Source organism: Pieris brassicae, chromosome 7 (assembly GCF_905147105.1).
Source record: "Pieris brassicae chromosome 7, ilPieBrab1.1, whole genome shotgun sequence".
Taxonomy (NCBI): Eukaryota; Metazoa; Arthropoda; class Insecta; order Lepidoptera; family Pieridae; genus Pieris; species Pieris brassicae.
The window spans coordinates 3,078,293-3,096,521 of record NC_059671.1 but is presented as its reverse complement, the minus strand read 5'-3'; the positions used below and the strand labels follow the sequence as shown (position 1 = coordinate 3,096,521).

The window sequence follows — 18,229 nt, the reverse complement described above, 5'->3', positions numbered from 1 at the left end:
TATCCGATCCCCTAGCTCGTAACAATATGATTGAGTTGTAAAGTCAGTGACAGAATATGTTGAACTTATTTATTATATAAAAATTCCTCGGCCGCATATGTTTGTCTGTATGTAGTGGTTTAGTTTGCGATAAACTCAAAAACTACTAGGGGTATTTCAAGATAAATAAGTTAGGCTTGCTATGTACGTGGATAACACTGAAAATGTTTAAAACGGGCCAGTTAGAAACATTGCTAATGAAAACTTTTTTGAATAACAATTTTAGTACTCTTTGGTAACCTTATATAGTATATTGCATTCATTTGCTTTTGTGAATTGGCGGCAAATGTAAAACTCTTGTTACGCGTGAAAATTAACCTAACGCGAGAAAGTTTTCGGTCAATGACTTATTATGACACAATGAAAGTTATGACCACAACAAAGCTATGATAGGCTAGATGGAGCATTTCTTAATGAAGCCCCATCTCGTGCCACTATTTACAATTGGTTTAACGAGTTTAAGCGTGGACGTAGCAATCTAAATAATTATCCGTGTGAGAGATGTCCTTTAACAGCGCCTACTGAGGATAACATCAGTGCTGTGCGACGATATATGAAGACAAGAGAGTGACCTACCGGCAGATATGGGCAAGCTTAGGCATTGGTATAAGTCATAAGTTCATAAAATATTACACGAACATTTAGGCGTCAGGATACTTTAGGACCAGAAACACCTTCGCATGGACAGGTGAATATTTGACTAAGGCAGGTGTCGAGATAATGAGTCATTCGCCATACAGTCTTGACCTGGCACCCTGTGACTTTCATTTATACCCAAGAACTAAAGATAAAAGACAAGCACTAAAGATGCAGTGAAAACGTACGAAAATGCGATAGAAAAGCCCCCTAAGGAAGAATGGGCCCACTGCTTTTCTCAGTGGTTCCATCGAATGCGACGATGTGTAGAGAGGAACGGAGATTACTTCGAAAAACAATAAAAGTATGGGCAACATTCTACATCAAGCCGTTTTTTATTTTCTAAACATTTTCAGTGTTACCTAGGTATTAGATATAGAAAATATACAGTACAAGTGGATTCAACAGACGCAGTGCTAGAATAAGCCAGCGCGAGGACTGTCTTCTTTTATTTCAAGTGGCCCTTGGTTTGCTTTAGGTTCTCAAGTGTAGAGTATTACTTAACAAACATGGTTGTAACCATTGCAAATATTTTTTTCTAGATTTAATATCGGCACAGTAACACTTCCAATATAGCCTTTCTTTTATTCTCTAATCAAATCATAATCTATATTCAACAAAGTAAGATGATTGAGACCTTCTTATAAAAATTTAAAAATCTTGCCGCAACTACCTATAGTTGTAGTATAGATGCTAGTCAAAATATATCAATTATAATTAAATATTACGGTAAAAAGTTTGTAAAATACCTACTTATTTTTAGGATTAAACGTGACTAAATCGAGTTTTAGATTTTTAAGTGAAGTGATGTTTTGTTATGGTTAGGGGTGCGTTGGAACGCGGGGCCACCAAATTAGCGCCCATAGCATTTGCTACTCTTGCTCCGGCACTGGACAGACTGTATCCCGTACACACGTCTTACATACAAAAAAATCTAAAAATTTAAATCATTCTTGACTCCACTTGAAAACACAAAAAAATACATCGAAATCTGTCCAACCATTAAACTACTAAACAGTAGTTTAATTACGAACACAGGTACAGATTATTTATATATATACCAGCTGTTTATTTAATTACCTAGATACCGACTGCAGCGCCATCTGTCGGGTCGATTTATGAATCTAACCTCAGGGCGCCTCAAAATTTAATACTAAAAATTCATTCAAATCTGTCCATCCGAATTATATATATACATATATATAATGATAAAGGGAGAGATAGTATATAAGTATACCATATATATTTAAAAAACGTGTACACGCGTTAGAAGTTATAATTCTTTATCGTAACAAGGTAGAAATCTGCCTTATTCTACGTTTGTAGAAAAATCGACACTAACAATAGAAAAAAAATGTTTAATACATAGACAGTTTTATTATAACCCATTATCTATTTCAATAAACTTTATTTTGAGACTGTGAGCACGCGCATCGTAAAATTTTACTCTCATCATATTTCCCTAACTCGCCAAAAGATGTAGAACTTCAAAATATAAAGTATAATATACAAATATATTAATTCCAGCTTGATGTTTGGAAGCAGGTTGGATCTTATAATTCCTGATTGGTAGATTTCTATCAAGTGTTTTTCCTTCAGAATAACTTAATCCTGATATTTCATACTGATTATAAGCTCGGAAAATCTTCAGGTATTCCGTTATAAAATGTTATCTGAGCCCGCTTCTCCAACATAATCTTAGCTATAAAATTTTAGCACCTTGAAAAACAACTTTGATACTTGGGAGGTTTTCGGTAGCAATGTCTAATCCCAGTTTATGATATATATCTGCTTACTATATAAATAAAATAAGTACTTTATTAAAAACAAACTCATTTCAAAGTTTTCTTACTAAGTTCTCTTTGAACTTAGTTAATCGTCTTCAGTTAAAATGATATTAGTTTTCTTCTACGAAAATATTATTCTCCCAGGATCACCGTATATTATAAGATGAATCGTTATAGCTGTAGTGTTAAAATGTAGTACACATTTGATTCAAAATTCTTCAATTCGAATCGCAGGGACCTATGGATTTTTCTCATGCTCCTCCCGAGGAAACCAGCATAGCTATAGAGACGTTCCTTACTCTCAATATTAAAAATCGGTTTGCCCAATCGATATAAGTATATGGTAACATTCGCTATCATCTCGAAATATCGTTTTTCTCGAGTCAATATCAATTTGTACACATATCGAAGAAACCGGAGAATAAAAACCGTAACATTTTCGCGACAAAGTTGTTTGCTTAGACGTAATAGTTTTCGTTGTTTACAGTAAATATCGGGAAAAATCACTGCGAGTGTAATATATGGATGTTTTATTATGGCATGTGCGACTACTCAATTTAAAACTTTGCGTGTAATTTACATTTTTTAATATATTATTTATACTACTTTTCCAAAACGTTAAATCCTTGGTTTATTTATTTAACATTAACATATAAAGTCTACAGAATACGAAAAACGGTTGTATTTAGTAATGCTTCCAGAATTATGTCTGTTTAAAGAGTATTCGATAAACCTCCGACAATCCTCTTTTCTTCTAACACAAAACCGGATATATTGTCATACAAAAGTATATTTAAAGGATAACTCACCAAACTCTGTTTGCAATTCGGCTACCTTAACGTTTAATGGAGACCCGCAATTTAATTAGACTCCGCAAACATAAGCCACAGAGTAAAATACACAAGGGTTGAAAATTTTGTGAACATCTAAGCAAATAATTCATCTTGGCTTCGTTGATATTTTGATACTCCCACGGTAAGTTAATAAAGGGCGCTAAAAACATGTCATTATCAGATTCAAGCCTTACAATGAAGCCTCCAATGCAATATTTAAGTAATTATTTTATGTATTTAGGACGTTTTAGAATTGATAAACGGTATTACGGAAAACGAATGTTATTAAATTTACGATGAGTATTAAAAATTTAGAATGATTTGTTTTGCCTTGTTCTTTTAATATTTAAATTATTTCTTTTCACTTTCTACTGCAGTCTATCTTTAACATCAAAAATCTTTAAAGAACTGTGTTATAAACAGAAAACCATATTCATTGATCTCAAAATAATTATAGGGACAGCTACGAGCCATTGTCTCCGCAGTGGCATCAGTTACCCACGTACTCCTGGAATGCGTGGGCCTAAATGGGCCTCTAAGTGCGAAAACTGAGTTCACACTACATTATCACTTGAGCTTTTCTAGACTTGAGATATGTTTAATTCTCGTCTTAAGCCCATAGATACGCAAAGCTAAGAGTTTTCATACAAATGCGTGACACAGACGACGACAACGTTAGTAATTATTACATAAACGTATAAAGAGATTCAAGAGCAGTTTTCGCATAGAGGTTTCAGTGTGTGACTTTATGTACGTGTGTGTATTTAATATTTTGTAAAGGAAAACATGGAGGTAACCAACATGCCTTAAACCCAAGAAGTGGAAGCGTCAGAAAGCTGCATCACGGAACAGAAACCGAAATATAAAGCCCAGACCTAATAAGTTATTCCATTCGCCCTACTTCAAGATACGATGACAAAAACATGGAAAGAATCAATGTACTTTTTTGGAGTTTGGCGACCAGATAGGCCCTTAACTTAGGCTGGCGGATCTTCTGCCGATCCACACGACTTCTTGCTTCTACCAGCTCTAGTCAGTTTAGCCTATTATTATAAGCTGCAACAAGTCGTATCGAGATATGCCGTATGCATTCCGTAACGTGTAAACTACCGTGTCGTCCCGATTCGTTAATGGACTCTTTCATTCAATACTTCTAGGATCCAGCTGATGCGAAGCATGCAAGGTCGTCCCTTGTCACACTCATGCAATATGTTGCTTTCGAAATATATTGTGGCAGGATATGATTGATTCAATTTCCCATCTATTGTTTTATCACTAAACATGAGATGAAAACAATGGGGGTAATCAAGACCGTGACTCGGCATTATCGCTGTATATGTCATAGCTTGACAGCGATTATTAAATATCACCTTTTTACACAGATTAAGTATTTATTGTATTATGAGCATAGATAGCGTATTTCCATACCCTCCGCTAGAAATAAAATAGTTTACATTCTTAAGTAAATGATGTATGAAATGGGTTTAATTGTCAAAAAAACCTTTTTTTCATACGATTAACCGCTTTTGCGGTAGACCGCGAAGATTTCGCGGGTATAGTGATATATTATGACGTAATGCAAGGTCAAGCATGAGTTGTGGTTATCAGTACGTTGTATGAAGTTAATTATTTAATAAATATAATATAATATTATTAAACAACGCCCATTATTTATGTACTAATTATTAATTATTTATGTTAAAATAAGTGACTTGATTATTTGTATTTATCTATAGTATATTAGTAATTGTGAAATTTATATTTTAGTTATATTTTATTATCACCCCCAAGAAAAGAGCGTTCCAATTCTTAAAAGGCCGGCAACGCACTCGCGAGCCCTCTGGCATTGACAGTGTCAATGGACGGCGATATCACGTAACATCAGGTGAGCCTCCTACACGTTTCCCCCGGTTCTATAAAAAAAAAATTAGTTAAAAAGACAGTAAGGGTATATATTTTATACATATACATATTTATTTATCATTAAATAAAGCATATTATACATTTATTGAAATGTGAGTTCAAATATTAGAAGATTTTTTGTTAATTTTAATTATAATAAAATTGTAAATGGCAGCTAGTTATTTTCTTCTTCTTTGTCGTCTTCGAAAATTCTCAAGTCATTGACATCATCCTCATTATCGGTCATAGTCATCTCCAAATCTTCCAGAATTTCAAGATCGTATGCGCTTTCTTCGTTGAGATTACTTGGATATAGTGAAGCGTTGAGGCAAGCTTGTCCATGGCCAGCTAAAGAACATAGTAGCCCTGTTTTAAATATAACTCGTTCTTGATTCTAGCATTACTGTTTGCTAACCATTAAGGTTAGGCATAAAAATCCAATATTCTAATTTCAAATTATGGGAATTCAATGATCACAATGTGGAGCGCTCACTATGACAAATATAACCACTATTCTGCAATAATTTTTATAGTTAAATAAAGGAAAATACATAATTTATAATATCTTAACACAATCCGAACCTACGGTACTAAGCTGACGAAAAAAATTGCGTTTATTTCCCGTAAACATAATTATTTACTAAATCTAACACGTTCATAGTAGAACTTTACAGTATCTATTGGATGGAAAGTCTGGCAATCTCACTGCTATAAAGGGTTGGATGCCTGATAACATCAAAGGAAAACGTAACTAAGTCAAACTGCACTTAGTAAAGACTCGTGGAACTCTGTAATTCAACTAAACTAATACAACTACTGTTACACCATAATATTTATTTAAAATGGCAAGTGAAAGTAAATAAAACAATAACTACTTTATTAAAAATACATTTTAATACGTATGAAAAACTACCTAAAAAGCTCTAAACAATGTTTCAAATTCTAACAGATAAAACCTTTTGTGGTTATCTTAATAAAATTATTTTAAACTGGCCACATTCTTGACTAAAAATCTATTTATTCTTCCTGACCACATGTCTTACAGAATATATTTGTTCCATTCCTGCTGAAAGTATAATTTTAATATTATTCAGTTGACATGAAGTGCTTGTCTTAAATAAAAATTATGCAAAAACACATTTTTCATTCCTAATCGGAGATATTACTTATTATTATTCATAATAATATTCGTAATAACATTAGATAAACTACAATATATCTAATACATGTATATTTAGTTAAATTAAGGCATGTTTGTCACTTTTATTTATTTTGTACACTCATTAGTTACGTTTATTAATTCGCAACGCGAGTGGCCAATTCAATTTAGTTAAGGCCTAAATTAATTTCATAATCCGTTTAATGTAAAATCTTATAACAAATTTTACGCAAGTTGTTAAACTCGCACTTGTATCGTCAAACTAAAAAAATCTAAGAAAGATGTATATGTGTAGATATTTCTCTTAATATTCCAAACTTCGAAGCATTACGTATGCGAAGAATTAAAAAATACATAATATACATATTTGAAAGAGTCTACAAGAGGAAACTTAGACACGACTGATAACAGTAAAATATAACAATACCGGTGTAAATCAAAGAGTAAATGAATGTAGGGAAAAAAACCTGTTGCAATAAAAATCCCACAATTACTATAAATTAAATTAACTATTAATGCAAGAGGACGATTATTTTTTCCTCTTTTCCAACTAATGAGAGGGAATTCGGTATGCCGCAGGAAAAATGATAAAACATTTAATTCCAGTGGAATATTAAGGTAGGAATTAAAACAAAGGCATGTTTTTTTTGTAGGATTGGCTTTTTATTATTATATAAGGGTTCAGCACCGAAATGAAATATTAAATATGAGTAATATTGTTTTTATGCTATATATATATGTTCAAAATTAACAATTTTTTAAGTAACTTAACTTATGTAAAACTACCTATCTGCATAAAATTAAAAACATAATTTTCTATATAAATGTTTTGTATTAATTTAAGTGACATCTAGCGGCTACTGCCGTAACAACTTGAGCTTCAAGAATAATAAGGATAACGTAAACTGGCAATGCCTTCTTGGTTTTTCCTATTTTATGAAAATGATTATTATTGAAACTTTTATTATTATTTATACAACCATTAACTAAGTCGTACTCCGCGACATAATTTGTTAATACATTGCTTAATGAGTAAATTGAAGGAGTTTTGTAGTCTGTAATTTAAATGTCAATATCGCGTGAATAACATCAGCGCTGTACCATTCGCTCAATTATGATATCCTGTTTTCCTATTGGCTATTTTAACAATATTCTCCAATAAAAATACTCATTATTGTGGTTGTTGCCACGTTCAACGAATTTCCATGAGAAAAGATAACAAATTCTTCGGGTGAGTCAAATTGTCAATTTGTCATCATATCACAAATGTCTCTGAGGATTTTTTCGACATTTCGACTTTTTGATTGTTTTTTGTGAACAAAGTAAGTAAAAACGATTTTATTATATTTTAATTTATAATAAACTCAGTGGTTTATGTGTAGTGTTCAAGTAGAATATGTTTTTCACTTTCATTCTCACTTAATCTGACGTCATTGATTACCATCTCAAAACAAGATTTTAATATCCATTTATTACTTTTCTCTGATAACTCATAATGAACTTAATTCAATTACTATCATGTTTTTTTTATAAATGGAAAACTGTGTAATTTAATATTATCCATTTTAATATATAGGAACATACAAGTGTGCTTACATCTTTAAAATATTATTATTAATTATGATAGGTAGGTAATATGGGTTTGTCAGTGATTAACTTCTCCGATAAAAATAAATAAAACTATTCTTCGTCTGGCCGGCACGACCTCGCCTATTCACCAATTACAACCAATTCTTAATTGGTTTGATTACTAAAATGTGTCACCTTCTTGCCGAGAATAACGCCCTATTTTATTCTTAGCATTTGTAATGCTAGTATTCATGCAAATAAAAAAATTTATCACTTTGTATGCACAGTCCTTACTTTTCTAGATAACACTTGATAAGATAGTGCATGATATACTTATACTAGATATAAATTTACAATTAATAACATGTTTTGCTATTGTTGTAGGTAAAAGGGTCCATCATGGCGACCCAAGTACAAGCTCTATATGACTTCTCAGGTGAGCCAGGCACAACTGAAATGTCAATTACTAGTGGGGAAGTTTTGACCCTCATAAATACTGAGATTGGTGAAGGATGGTGGGAAGGAAGGAATTCTAAAGGAGAAACTGGACTATTTCCAGCTGCATATGTAAGAAAAATGACCCAGGATGAGTCTGCTCCTACTAAGATGGCCCCTGCAGCACCAAGATATGACCAAGCAGCTGACGATTGGGGAGATCAACAGTATAGTGCAGGTGATAGTAACTACCAAAGAGGAGCATCAAATGAAGATGGTTGGGATGACGATTGGGATGATGACACTTATTCAGAAATAGGGCCTGGTCCACAACAAAATAAACCACCATTAAATCCACAACCATTAGCACCATTGCCTGGTATGCCTATTAGTGATTATAATCAGCATATTGAAGACACTGCATCCACATTCTCATCTGTGGGGACAGTCAGAAAAAGTAAGTTTGCTCCATCTTCAAAAGTAAGCGGTGAAAGTTATCTGCTTGGTACTTTAAATGTTGAAGTGTCAGATTCTGAAAAAGTGTATATTGTTCAAGATGAAGATGGTTACTCTTGGGCTCCAATTTCCCAGCCTTATCATGTTACTGTAGCATCTCCTAAAAAAGAATCAAAGTTCAAAGGAATTAAAAGCTTTATTGCATATCAGTTAACACCATCTTTTAATAATATCCAAGTCTCTCGGAGATATAAACATTTTGATTGGCTCCATGAGAGGTTACAAGAAAAGTTCACATTGATACCAATACCACCACTACCAGATAAACAAATATCTGGGAGATATGATGAACAATTAATTGAACGCAGGAGAGTTCAGTTGCAGGAATTTGTTGATTGGATGTGTAAACACCCTGTTCTATCAAAATCTGAAGTATGGCAACATTTTCTCACATGCACTGATGAAAAACGCTGGAAAGCAGGAAAACGACAAGCCGAAAGAGATAACCTACTTGGATTAAATTATTGTGTTTCACTAGTTGTACCTGAAAAGGCTTTATTGCATTCACAAGTTGAGGTTGTTACTGAACAATGCTATACCTTTATAGGCAGTATGGATTCCTCTGTCAAATTACTCACGAATATGTGTCTTGCACAAACTAAGAGATTCCAAGGACCATATAAAACTGACTGTCAAAAGACAGGGGAGGCATTTTATAATCTAGGAAATGCTTTGAGTTTAGACGAGGGAACTATAGTCTCTACATCAAAACTTACCTCTGCCATTAAAATGACTGGAGGTGCTTATATTGAAATAGGTAAAATGTATGAGGATCAACCTAAATATGATTTTGAACCTTTAGGCGATAAATTTCACTTATATAAAGGCATTGTGGGATCATTCCCTGATTGTCTAGGAAACCACAAAGCTGCAGTACAAAAGAAACGTGAATGTGAAAGGTTAACAAATGAACAGAAAATGGAAATAGCCCAATTAAATGAGATTAAGAGAAGAACTGATGTTATTTCATATGCCCTGCTTGCCGAAATAAATCATTTCAAAACTGAGAGAACAGTTGATATAAAAGCTACAATGCAGAAATTCCTAAAACAGCAGATTACATTTTATAAAAAAATTGTAGATAAACTAGAAGGGGCGCTGCACCAATATGATGATTAACATGCTGTTAGGAAAAAAAATATATTGTGCTATACTGATTTTACGTATTGTGAGTACATTTACAAATAAGAATGGACACCTATATCTTTTTTATTAATTATAAAATTGAAGGATTGGAAAGGATTTGATGAAAATGGACTGAACTTTCTATAATTTTTATATAAAAGATGTGTATATATGTAACTTTCTATCGAGTTTATTTTTTACTTCTTTTGTTTGTACATTTATTTGTAATACTTTTCAACTATTTTGAGAAATATGTTTATAGCTTTATTGTATTCCATTATAATAAATTTAATAAATATTGTATGTTTAAATGTGTTTTACAAGTTCACACACCTGTTCAAAATTTTTAACTTAAATTGTAAGTATCCACTTTACATTTACAAGTTTATCTTAACGGGTACAATTTTAACTCTACTGTTTTTTACAGGTATATTAAAATATCTGCGAGATGAGATAGCCCCGGCCACAAGAGACTTTTCAGTAAAGAGTTTTGGCTATAATGGCAAGTGAAAAGAAAGATGCCAGCGCTTTGATAAAAAACAAAAAGAAAATTAAACCCAGAAAATCTCGAGATGCAGACTGCTGTAGCGTCAACTTCCTAAAATGCGTTCTTCATATTTTTAATGTCATATTTCTGGTAAGTTTACATTATTAAGATTTACTGGTAAACTAAATCCGTAAAATATCCAAAAAGTCTATCAAAATAAAGTTACTCGGTACAAATGAAAAATCTGCCTGAATGCCTAAGTTAATTATAAATTTTACTCTTTGAATTATTATTCTTCTAAACTCTCTACATAGTTTAAGAGAATTTTAAATCACTTTATTATATTGATTGTGATTAAAGAAGAGTGTAACAAAAATAAGAGAAAATGAAGTATCTCTATAAATATATACATTTATTTTAAATGGATAATTTACCTGCTAAATCAATTATAATATAGTAAATGATTCTTGCGAAATGTGATGTAACAGTTTGCTTATTTGATGAGGTATGCGAATTGGTGAAAATTTTTAACCTCCAACTGAAACTGGAAAACTGGCAATAAATGGAAATTAAATTGATTTTCCATGTTATCTTATACAAGTAGAATAAAGATGTTTAAGTTATGCATATTTCCTGAAATTTATGAATTAATTTAACCATATTCAAGAAGACTAATTATAATTTTATTCAATAATATTTGATCTTTATCAAAGAAAACACATGTCAATGTAGTTATGCCTTAATTTTTTTTATGTGTTATACACTAAAATACTTATTTCAAACATTTTATTTGTGATTATTCTTCTTCTTATTCGGTACACTCTTTACAGAGCGGTCGTGATCGCTATGTAGTAGTGGTAATCAAAGGGGCAGATGTGATGCGCTTCACGACGTTTCGCCATCGTTGCCTATTAGAGGTCATCTTGCTACACTCATTGAGTGTACCTCCTACGGCCGACCTGGTCTTGATCTGGTTAGTCCAACGCGTAGGAGACCTTCCGCGCGGTCTAGTGCGTTCCATCTTCCCTGGACGACAAGGCGTTCTATGGACTGAACACCACGCCGAGATACGTGTCCGAAAAATTTAAGAATGCGAGATTGTACTGTTGAAAACAGACGCTGCTTAATACCGAGTTCTTGAAGTATCGAGACATTTATACGAAACTCAGTCCACAAATCCCCAAGCATTCTCCTCCAGCACCACATTTCCAGAGCGTCTATTTCCTGTCTTTCCACATCTCGCAAGGTCCACGTTTCGGCCGCGTGCAGAAATATGGGGAATATAAGAGTCTTCACGAGCCTGGTCTTCGTGGCTTTTGTTATATAACTGTTTCTCCATATTTTCATCTTGTCCATAGCCGTTCTTGTGATGCCCATACCTCATCGATGCATCCGCCATTCTTTGAAATCTGAGCCCCAAGATAAATATAAGATTATACTACGTGGAATTTCGCGATTTGACAAGTACCACTATTATTTATAATTCGATAATAATTTCAATGATTTGCCATTTTTTTATTTATTTGAAATTAATTTATAAGGAATTCTTTGATAATGAGTCAAATTCTGAATAATCAATGAAGATTAGATAGGGACACTCCTAGATTTATAGTAATGAGACATATAATTTCATATTATGTTTTGTAAGCTTTACATGCGACAGTCCAGTCTGTTTCATTGATTAATATAGCCAGTATATAGGCGAATAGCTCTTTTAACAATTTAATTAAACTTATAAACTTGACTTTGTTGCATTACATACAGATAGATCTTATACAATAACAAGCGATCTCTTCCAGGCAAACCTATTAGGGATAAAGACATAGTAAGGGTAAAGTGTATTAAATTTAAATTACAGATATAATTACAAAACTATAGAAAATAAAAAAAGAAACTAAAGAGTCATGTGTAAAATAATAATACAACATAAAATATTTTCTTCTCAGACAAGTTGAGGCTCTACAAAAAATAGCAATGGCGGTTTAATTGTATCTTGAAACGCTCTAAAAAACTGCACAGAGTAATTTTTCTATTGCATCACATTCAAAAGTGTTAATTTCACAACTTTAATTATCAAATACCAACCCGTATTTAAGTATGCCTGTCCGCTAATTGGCTCGAATACCAATAAAATATTTTGACACATTGCGTCTAATAAATCTATAATTATGCTCTTATTGGTCTTTGTTAGCCTATTTAATATATAAACGCTAGATTGTCGGTCTTTGAACCGACAAAAAAGACCTGCAGGCCTCGACATGTCTTAACGGATCCGAATCACCCAATAGCTAGACAAATTAAAAGCCGCCACGGCAATGCGATGTCAAAGTCAGATTAGGCTAAAACCCCACGCCTTCCCCTTTACTTCGCACACTCCAGTGAGCTTCCGTCCTGCCCTTTAGAGGATTGACCACCCCGAGGTCCGAGTTCTGCAGGAGACGCCCTTGCGCGGTCGCGGGAAAAAGTGAATTCTGCCCGAGCTGTCTAGGCCCTTCAGGCCAACAACGAGATTTTCTGATACTCGAATCATGCCGGATAGTCTTATAGTTATTTTGACTACAGTTTGCAGGCGCAGGCGTGTTCCTAGTTGGTGCATGGACCATCGCAACGAGACACCGCTTTGTGGCCCTTCTGCCTACTCCAACGTATCCTGCAATATCCTACTTACTGTGCATCGCTGGCGCGTTGGGCGTGCCGCTCTGTGGACTTGGCTGCTGTGGCCTGAAGACTGAAAACAGAACTAGCTTATTGTGTGTGAGTATCTTTACTGGAATTATTATTACGTGATCGTTATCTTAATTTGGAAGTAATTCTTCTCACTACTCCTATTTGATAAGCCGTCTAATCGATGCCCAAGTTTCTAATCGATTAAAATAATTGTGTTACATACCGTCAATTCTATAAAAAAATACCAGAGAATAACTACAGAGACAAAAGAAAGAGCAAGCTCAAATGATAAGCACGTTGTAAATATTATAACTTTTATGATATCACTCGACTGATAGTTAAATAAGGTCATAAAGAAGTTTCACTTCTTACGTGTGTACACTACACGCTCACATTTTTTATATTTTTATGTATGTTTTTACTTAAATACAGTAAAAGCTCCCTATTTGCGCAACAATGCAACCGAATTTCTTCATTCGCGGCAAAAAAAATCTTTATTCGCGGATCTAAAATTTCATACAAAATTCCAATAGGCGTTTAACGCAACATCTAGTTTTGGACAATGCACCAGGTCATCCTCGCGAACTTGAACTATGCATCCAAATGTAAAAGTGAAATTTTTACCTCCGAACACGACGGCTTTGCTTCAACCTATGGCCCAAGGAATAATGCAGGCCTTTAAGCTCTATTACATTAGACGAAATTTCAAAATCATACTGGATAATATGGAGTGTAATCCTGATATTAATGTTATGGAATGCTGGAAGAAATTTGAAATAGCAAAATGCATCGTAAACATAAAAGAATCATTGGGAGAAATGAAACCACATTTTAGTCTCGCTGAAAAAAGCTATGGCCTGCTCTGACTGCGGAAAATGACGAAGAATCCGTGCAAGTTCAAACATTGACTGCAAACATAGCCGATACTGCAAATGGAATAGGACGAGATGGGTTCGAACAGATAGAATCAAGTGACATTCAGGAATTGCTTGAATCGCAAGATGAGGACTTGGAGGAAATGTTAAATTCACAACCCATTGAAGAAGAGGCTTCAACTAGCACTGAAAATGTGACATTTACTCTGAAAAATCTTAGTGAAGGTTTAAGAATGGCAAATGAGCTTTGCGATTTCTTTATGAACATTGATCCATCTATGGAACGAAGTCTTAATTTTAAGAGGCAAATTGCTAATGCGACTGCTGAGTATCAGTCTAAATTGAAGCTTTTAAAAACTGCCAAACAAGAGAAAATAACAAAATTCTTCAAACCATTGCTTAAGCCTGAGGATAATGATTACATAATCAAAGTGTTCAATAACATCAATAAAATTGATTTTCTTATATATTTATGTTTTTTATTTTGGCACCTATAAACCCATATAAATTACCATTCTGTATTCACGGTTTTGTGTATTCGCGGCATATTTATGGAACATATACCCCGCGAATAAAGAGATTTTACTGAATAATACTTAATAATATACTTAAATTTTTCTAATTCCAGTACACATATTTTCTTCTATTCACATTCTTATTGGAAGTCGGGGCTGGTGGTCTTGCGTATTACTACGAAGTGGCTGTAGAGGACGAACTACGCTTCGAACTCAACGCAACGTTCATAACAAACTACGCGCTTGATACTGTGGTCACGGACGCTGTGGATATTATGCAGACTGAGGTAAAAACGAAACAATAATCTTAAAAAAAAAGTTTTTTCCTAATGTTATTTTATATATTTTATTTTATCACTTTCGGACATTCAATATGCAGAGGCGATGAGAACTTGGAGGAACTGATCGTAGTTAGTAACACAGAAGGCAAAATATCACCAGATGGACCAATCAAGTGGGACTCATCGACCTCAAAACTGTACACTGTTATAAGAGACGCGCTGGACTGAAACCTGTGAAAACAGATTGTAACAGTCCGCTCAGACATGAGAGCTATTTAAGGAGATTCTTATTCTTTGTAGTTTGAATAATTTCTATAGAGTATAGAGTTGGCCAGCTCGGTTTAAGCTGAGGTGGGTACGGTACAACATCGGTCATGTGTGCCTAGGTGTGTGGGAAGTGGGAACCGTCAATGTATTGTGACCGTGATCAGCTTAATTAATTTCCTTATAGTGTTGTTATCGTGTGTTATTGGAACGGCAGCGCCATCTCTTGACAAAATAAGTAATAAACTAAATCAGTGTAATTGCACTGTTTTAACTAACGAGAAGAACTCCATCACAGCGCGAAACCAATTATACAGAAAGAGTATTTAGATTGATTATTTTTTTTTTAAAGGTGGAGAGAGTTTATATAGCAAAAAATTTATAGTCTTATGAATTAATTTCCTTCAAGATTTCTGAATAAAACGTGCCGACTATCCATTACGGCCGCGTTGCATTCTAAATTTAAAAAATATTTTTAGTCCATATAGGAGGGATAAAACGTTCTATTTTTGAATTATTTTAAAGTCTGTAATTAATAAATTCTATACCATAGGTAATATAATTATTATAAGATATAAGAACTTTTTTTTTTGATTTCAATAAATAAAAATTGAAAACAAGCTACTTAAACAATACCATTGAATTCTGACTTCATAAAGTGTGTTACACCCTTCACCCCACAGTTATTCTATGCCACAGATTTTTTCCATACAACAATTGTTTACAAATTCTACAATTAATAATATTATAATTTTAGTTCAAATGCTGCGGGGCAAATCGATATACCGAGTGGCGTAAGAGTGCTTGGCACGAACATGATCCGAGATTGCTAGTTCCTGACTCCTGTTGTAAGACTGTCACCACACGCTGTGGTATGCGGGACCATCCCTCCAATATATATTATCATGTAAGTACATCTTCGTAGCATTATACTTGAGTGTTCTCTGCACACTTTAATGTCGTACTAATGTTGATCGTTCATGTTCGTTACGTAATGGTTACACTTCATGAACATGTCTCTTTTACTCTTGATTTGAAAACTGGTCGTTAATCTTTTTGTAATATTGACGTTATATGAATAAATTAGTTTTGATTACATTAAAAAAATATACAAAACTAATTATTTTGACTGGTTTGGTATAAGTGTAATTTGTCAAATGGATTCATTGGCTAACGTTGTTTTCGAAGACTCAAGTCAAATTATAAAAGACTTTAAACAATATTTTCTATGTTTCTGTTTTCCCCATTATTTTAGGAAAAATTAAAAAAAAAACACGAATAAACGTGTTCCAATTGTTAAAACAATACCAACCTGGATGCGATGATTTTAATTAATTTGGATTACATTTGTGACCATATTACATATTGTAATCTAACGATATATATTTTTTATTAATATTATCCCAGAGGAGTAGGCATAGACCACAGATCTTTGTTACGGTCCCGACATATATCTCTCGCTTTATTTATGACATTCACCATACATCTTCTGTTTCAATATAGCCTCAGATCACATTTTCCACAGACACCAAAAACTGGTGTTACGTTGTCAATATAAAGGTTTATATAACTTCCAGGGTTGTGTGCACGAGTTCACGAAGCACATACGTGATCAACTGGTCATCCTCGCAGCCGTAGGAGTCGGTATGTCCGTCATACCTATATTCGGATTCTTTTTCTCTTGCGTATTGTATGTTAAAATAAAATATGTCATTGACTGACCCCGGCCTAAGGCCCCAGCAGCCAATAGAAAGGTCTTTGACAAATCTGCCTCGGCCGGTGATCTGTCCAAACCGGCCAATAGAACATCGTACAGAGCGCCGAAGATTGCCGAAAGTTCCCGAAGTAAACGGAATGTTAGACGAACGCCGTGCCCCTTACATTCGGAGAAAAATATTCGAATAAGCACTATTAGCGATAATGTTAGTATTTAATTTCGCATATCGTCGATTAAGTATTCTTCTTATAGTAATAAATCGTGGATTTTATTAATATGTAATATTATATATATATATATTAAATAACAATTATATACAGGCGTCCCAAGACTATGTGATGTCAAGGGTATCTTAACAATCGCAGATATTTTGCTGAAAGAATACTTATTACCGCATTCAATGATTTTCTAAAAAAACCGACTTAAATGTTATTATTTATTTTTTTGAATGCCAATGTAGGGAATGAACTAAAAATAACAATACTTGCAGTATTAATTAGGAAAAGGCACTCGAAACCATGACCAATAAAGTTGTTTATTGTTTATTTATATCAGAATGTGTGTTAGTGTACACACATATGAAGTGAAACTTCTTTATGACCTTATTTTTCGAAAAATGATCTACTATATGCAACTTTAGAGAAATTGGTTAAATAAAGTTAAATTAGATTATTATCATAGACATGAATACAACTTATACAATTATTTCATTTTACCATATTACTATTAAGATTATTACAGAATTTCATTAATTGCAATAGAATTATAACTATCATTGTTATCGTTATTCTATGTTTTTGTTATTAATTAATAGCTTCGAATCTCTTCGAATTAACCGTGGTTGGGACAAGAAAAATATGGCGCGTAACGGGAAAATGTGACGCGTAACCGAAAAATGTGACGGTATTTTTTTTCAACGCTGATAAAGAAGTTTCACTTCAATAATAGTTCTTCTTAAGTAACATAGTATTTTGAAAGAAACGAACAGGGTAAAAATTAAATCAAATTTAAAACACAGGAAACTGTTGATGACGGTTAAGTATTTTTAATTGGTTTAAATTCTCAAAATGAGCCTCTTACGCAAATCGCCAATCTTTTAATAGTTTCGTTTTATAAAATAAAGTTCTCTTTCAGCAAAATATCGTATCTACGATATTAAGGGTATTTTCCCTTGATGTCTTGGGACGCCCATACATATACAAATACGGTAAATAGATGTATACACCGTATAGTTTATTTTGAGATCGAATTATTTTCGAAAAAAAAAATATTTTTGCTTTTTTCGTATTTATGCCGTTTTTTTTTTAAATTCTGTTCAAAAATTCGCAAAACAATACTATTACTGAAAATGTTTTCAGCTCTACATTTATTATGTATAAAGGTGCAGTCGAATACTTAGTCGACGATTTTGGCGCGTGTTAG

At 33.4% G+C, this 18,229-nt stretch overlaps 1 protein-coding gene across 5 annotated transcripts in view; it reads left to right on the top strand.

The window, feature by feature from the left end:
- LOC123711848 (CD151 antigen) overlaps nucleotides 1–17,447 on the top strand; it is a 167,360-nt gene extending 149,913 nt beyond the window's left edge. For 2 of the 5 annotated variants that reach the window (XM_045664686.1, XM_045664685.1), the window contains 5 exons: nucleotides 10,429–10,638; nucleotides 13,051–13,242; nucleotides 14,659–14,832; nucleotides 15,848–15,997; nucleotides 16,668–17,447. In XM_045664686.1, coding sequence (XP_045520642.1) covers nucleotides 10,501–10,638; nucleotides 13,051–13,242; nucleotides 14,659–14,832; nucleotides 15,848–15,997; nucleotides 16,668–16,811 — 798 coding nt within the window. In that variant the 5' untranslated portion in view covers nucleotides 10,429–10,500 and the 3' untranslated portion in view covers nucleotides 16,812–17,447. Of the gene's footprint in view, nucleotides 1–7,558; nucleotides 7,679–7,898; nucleotides 7,984–8,309; nucleotides 10,291–10,428; nucleotides 10,639–13,050; nucleotides 13,243–14,658; nucleotides 14,833–15,847; nucleotides 15,998–16,667 lie in introns of those variants that run through there. The other 3 variants (XM_045664682.1, XM_045664684.1, XM_045664683.1) reach the window with 3 other exon arrangements.
- Nucleotides 17,448–18,229: the final 782 nt, after the last annotated feature.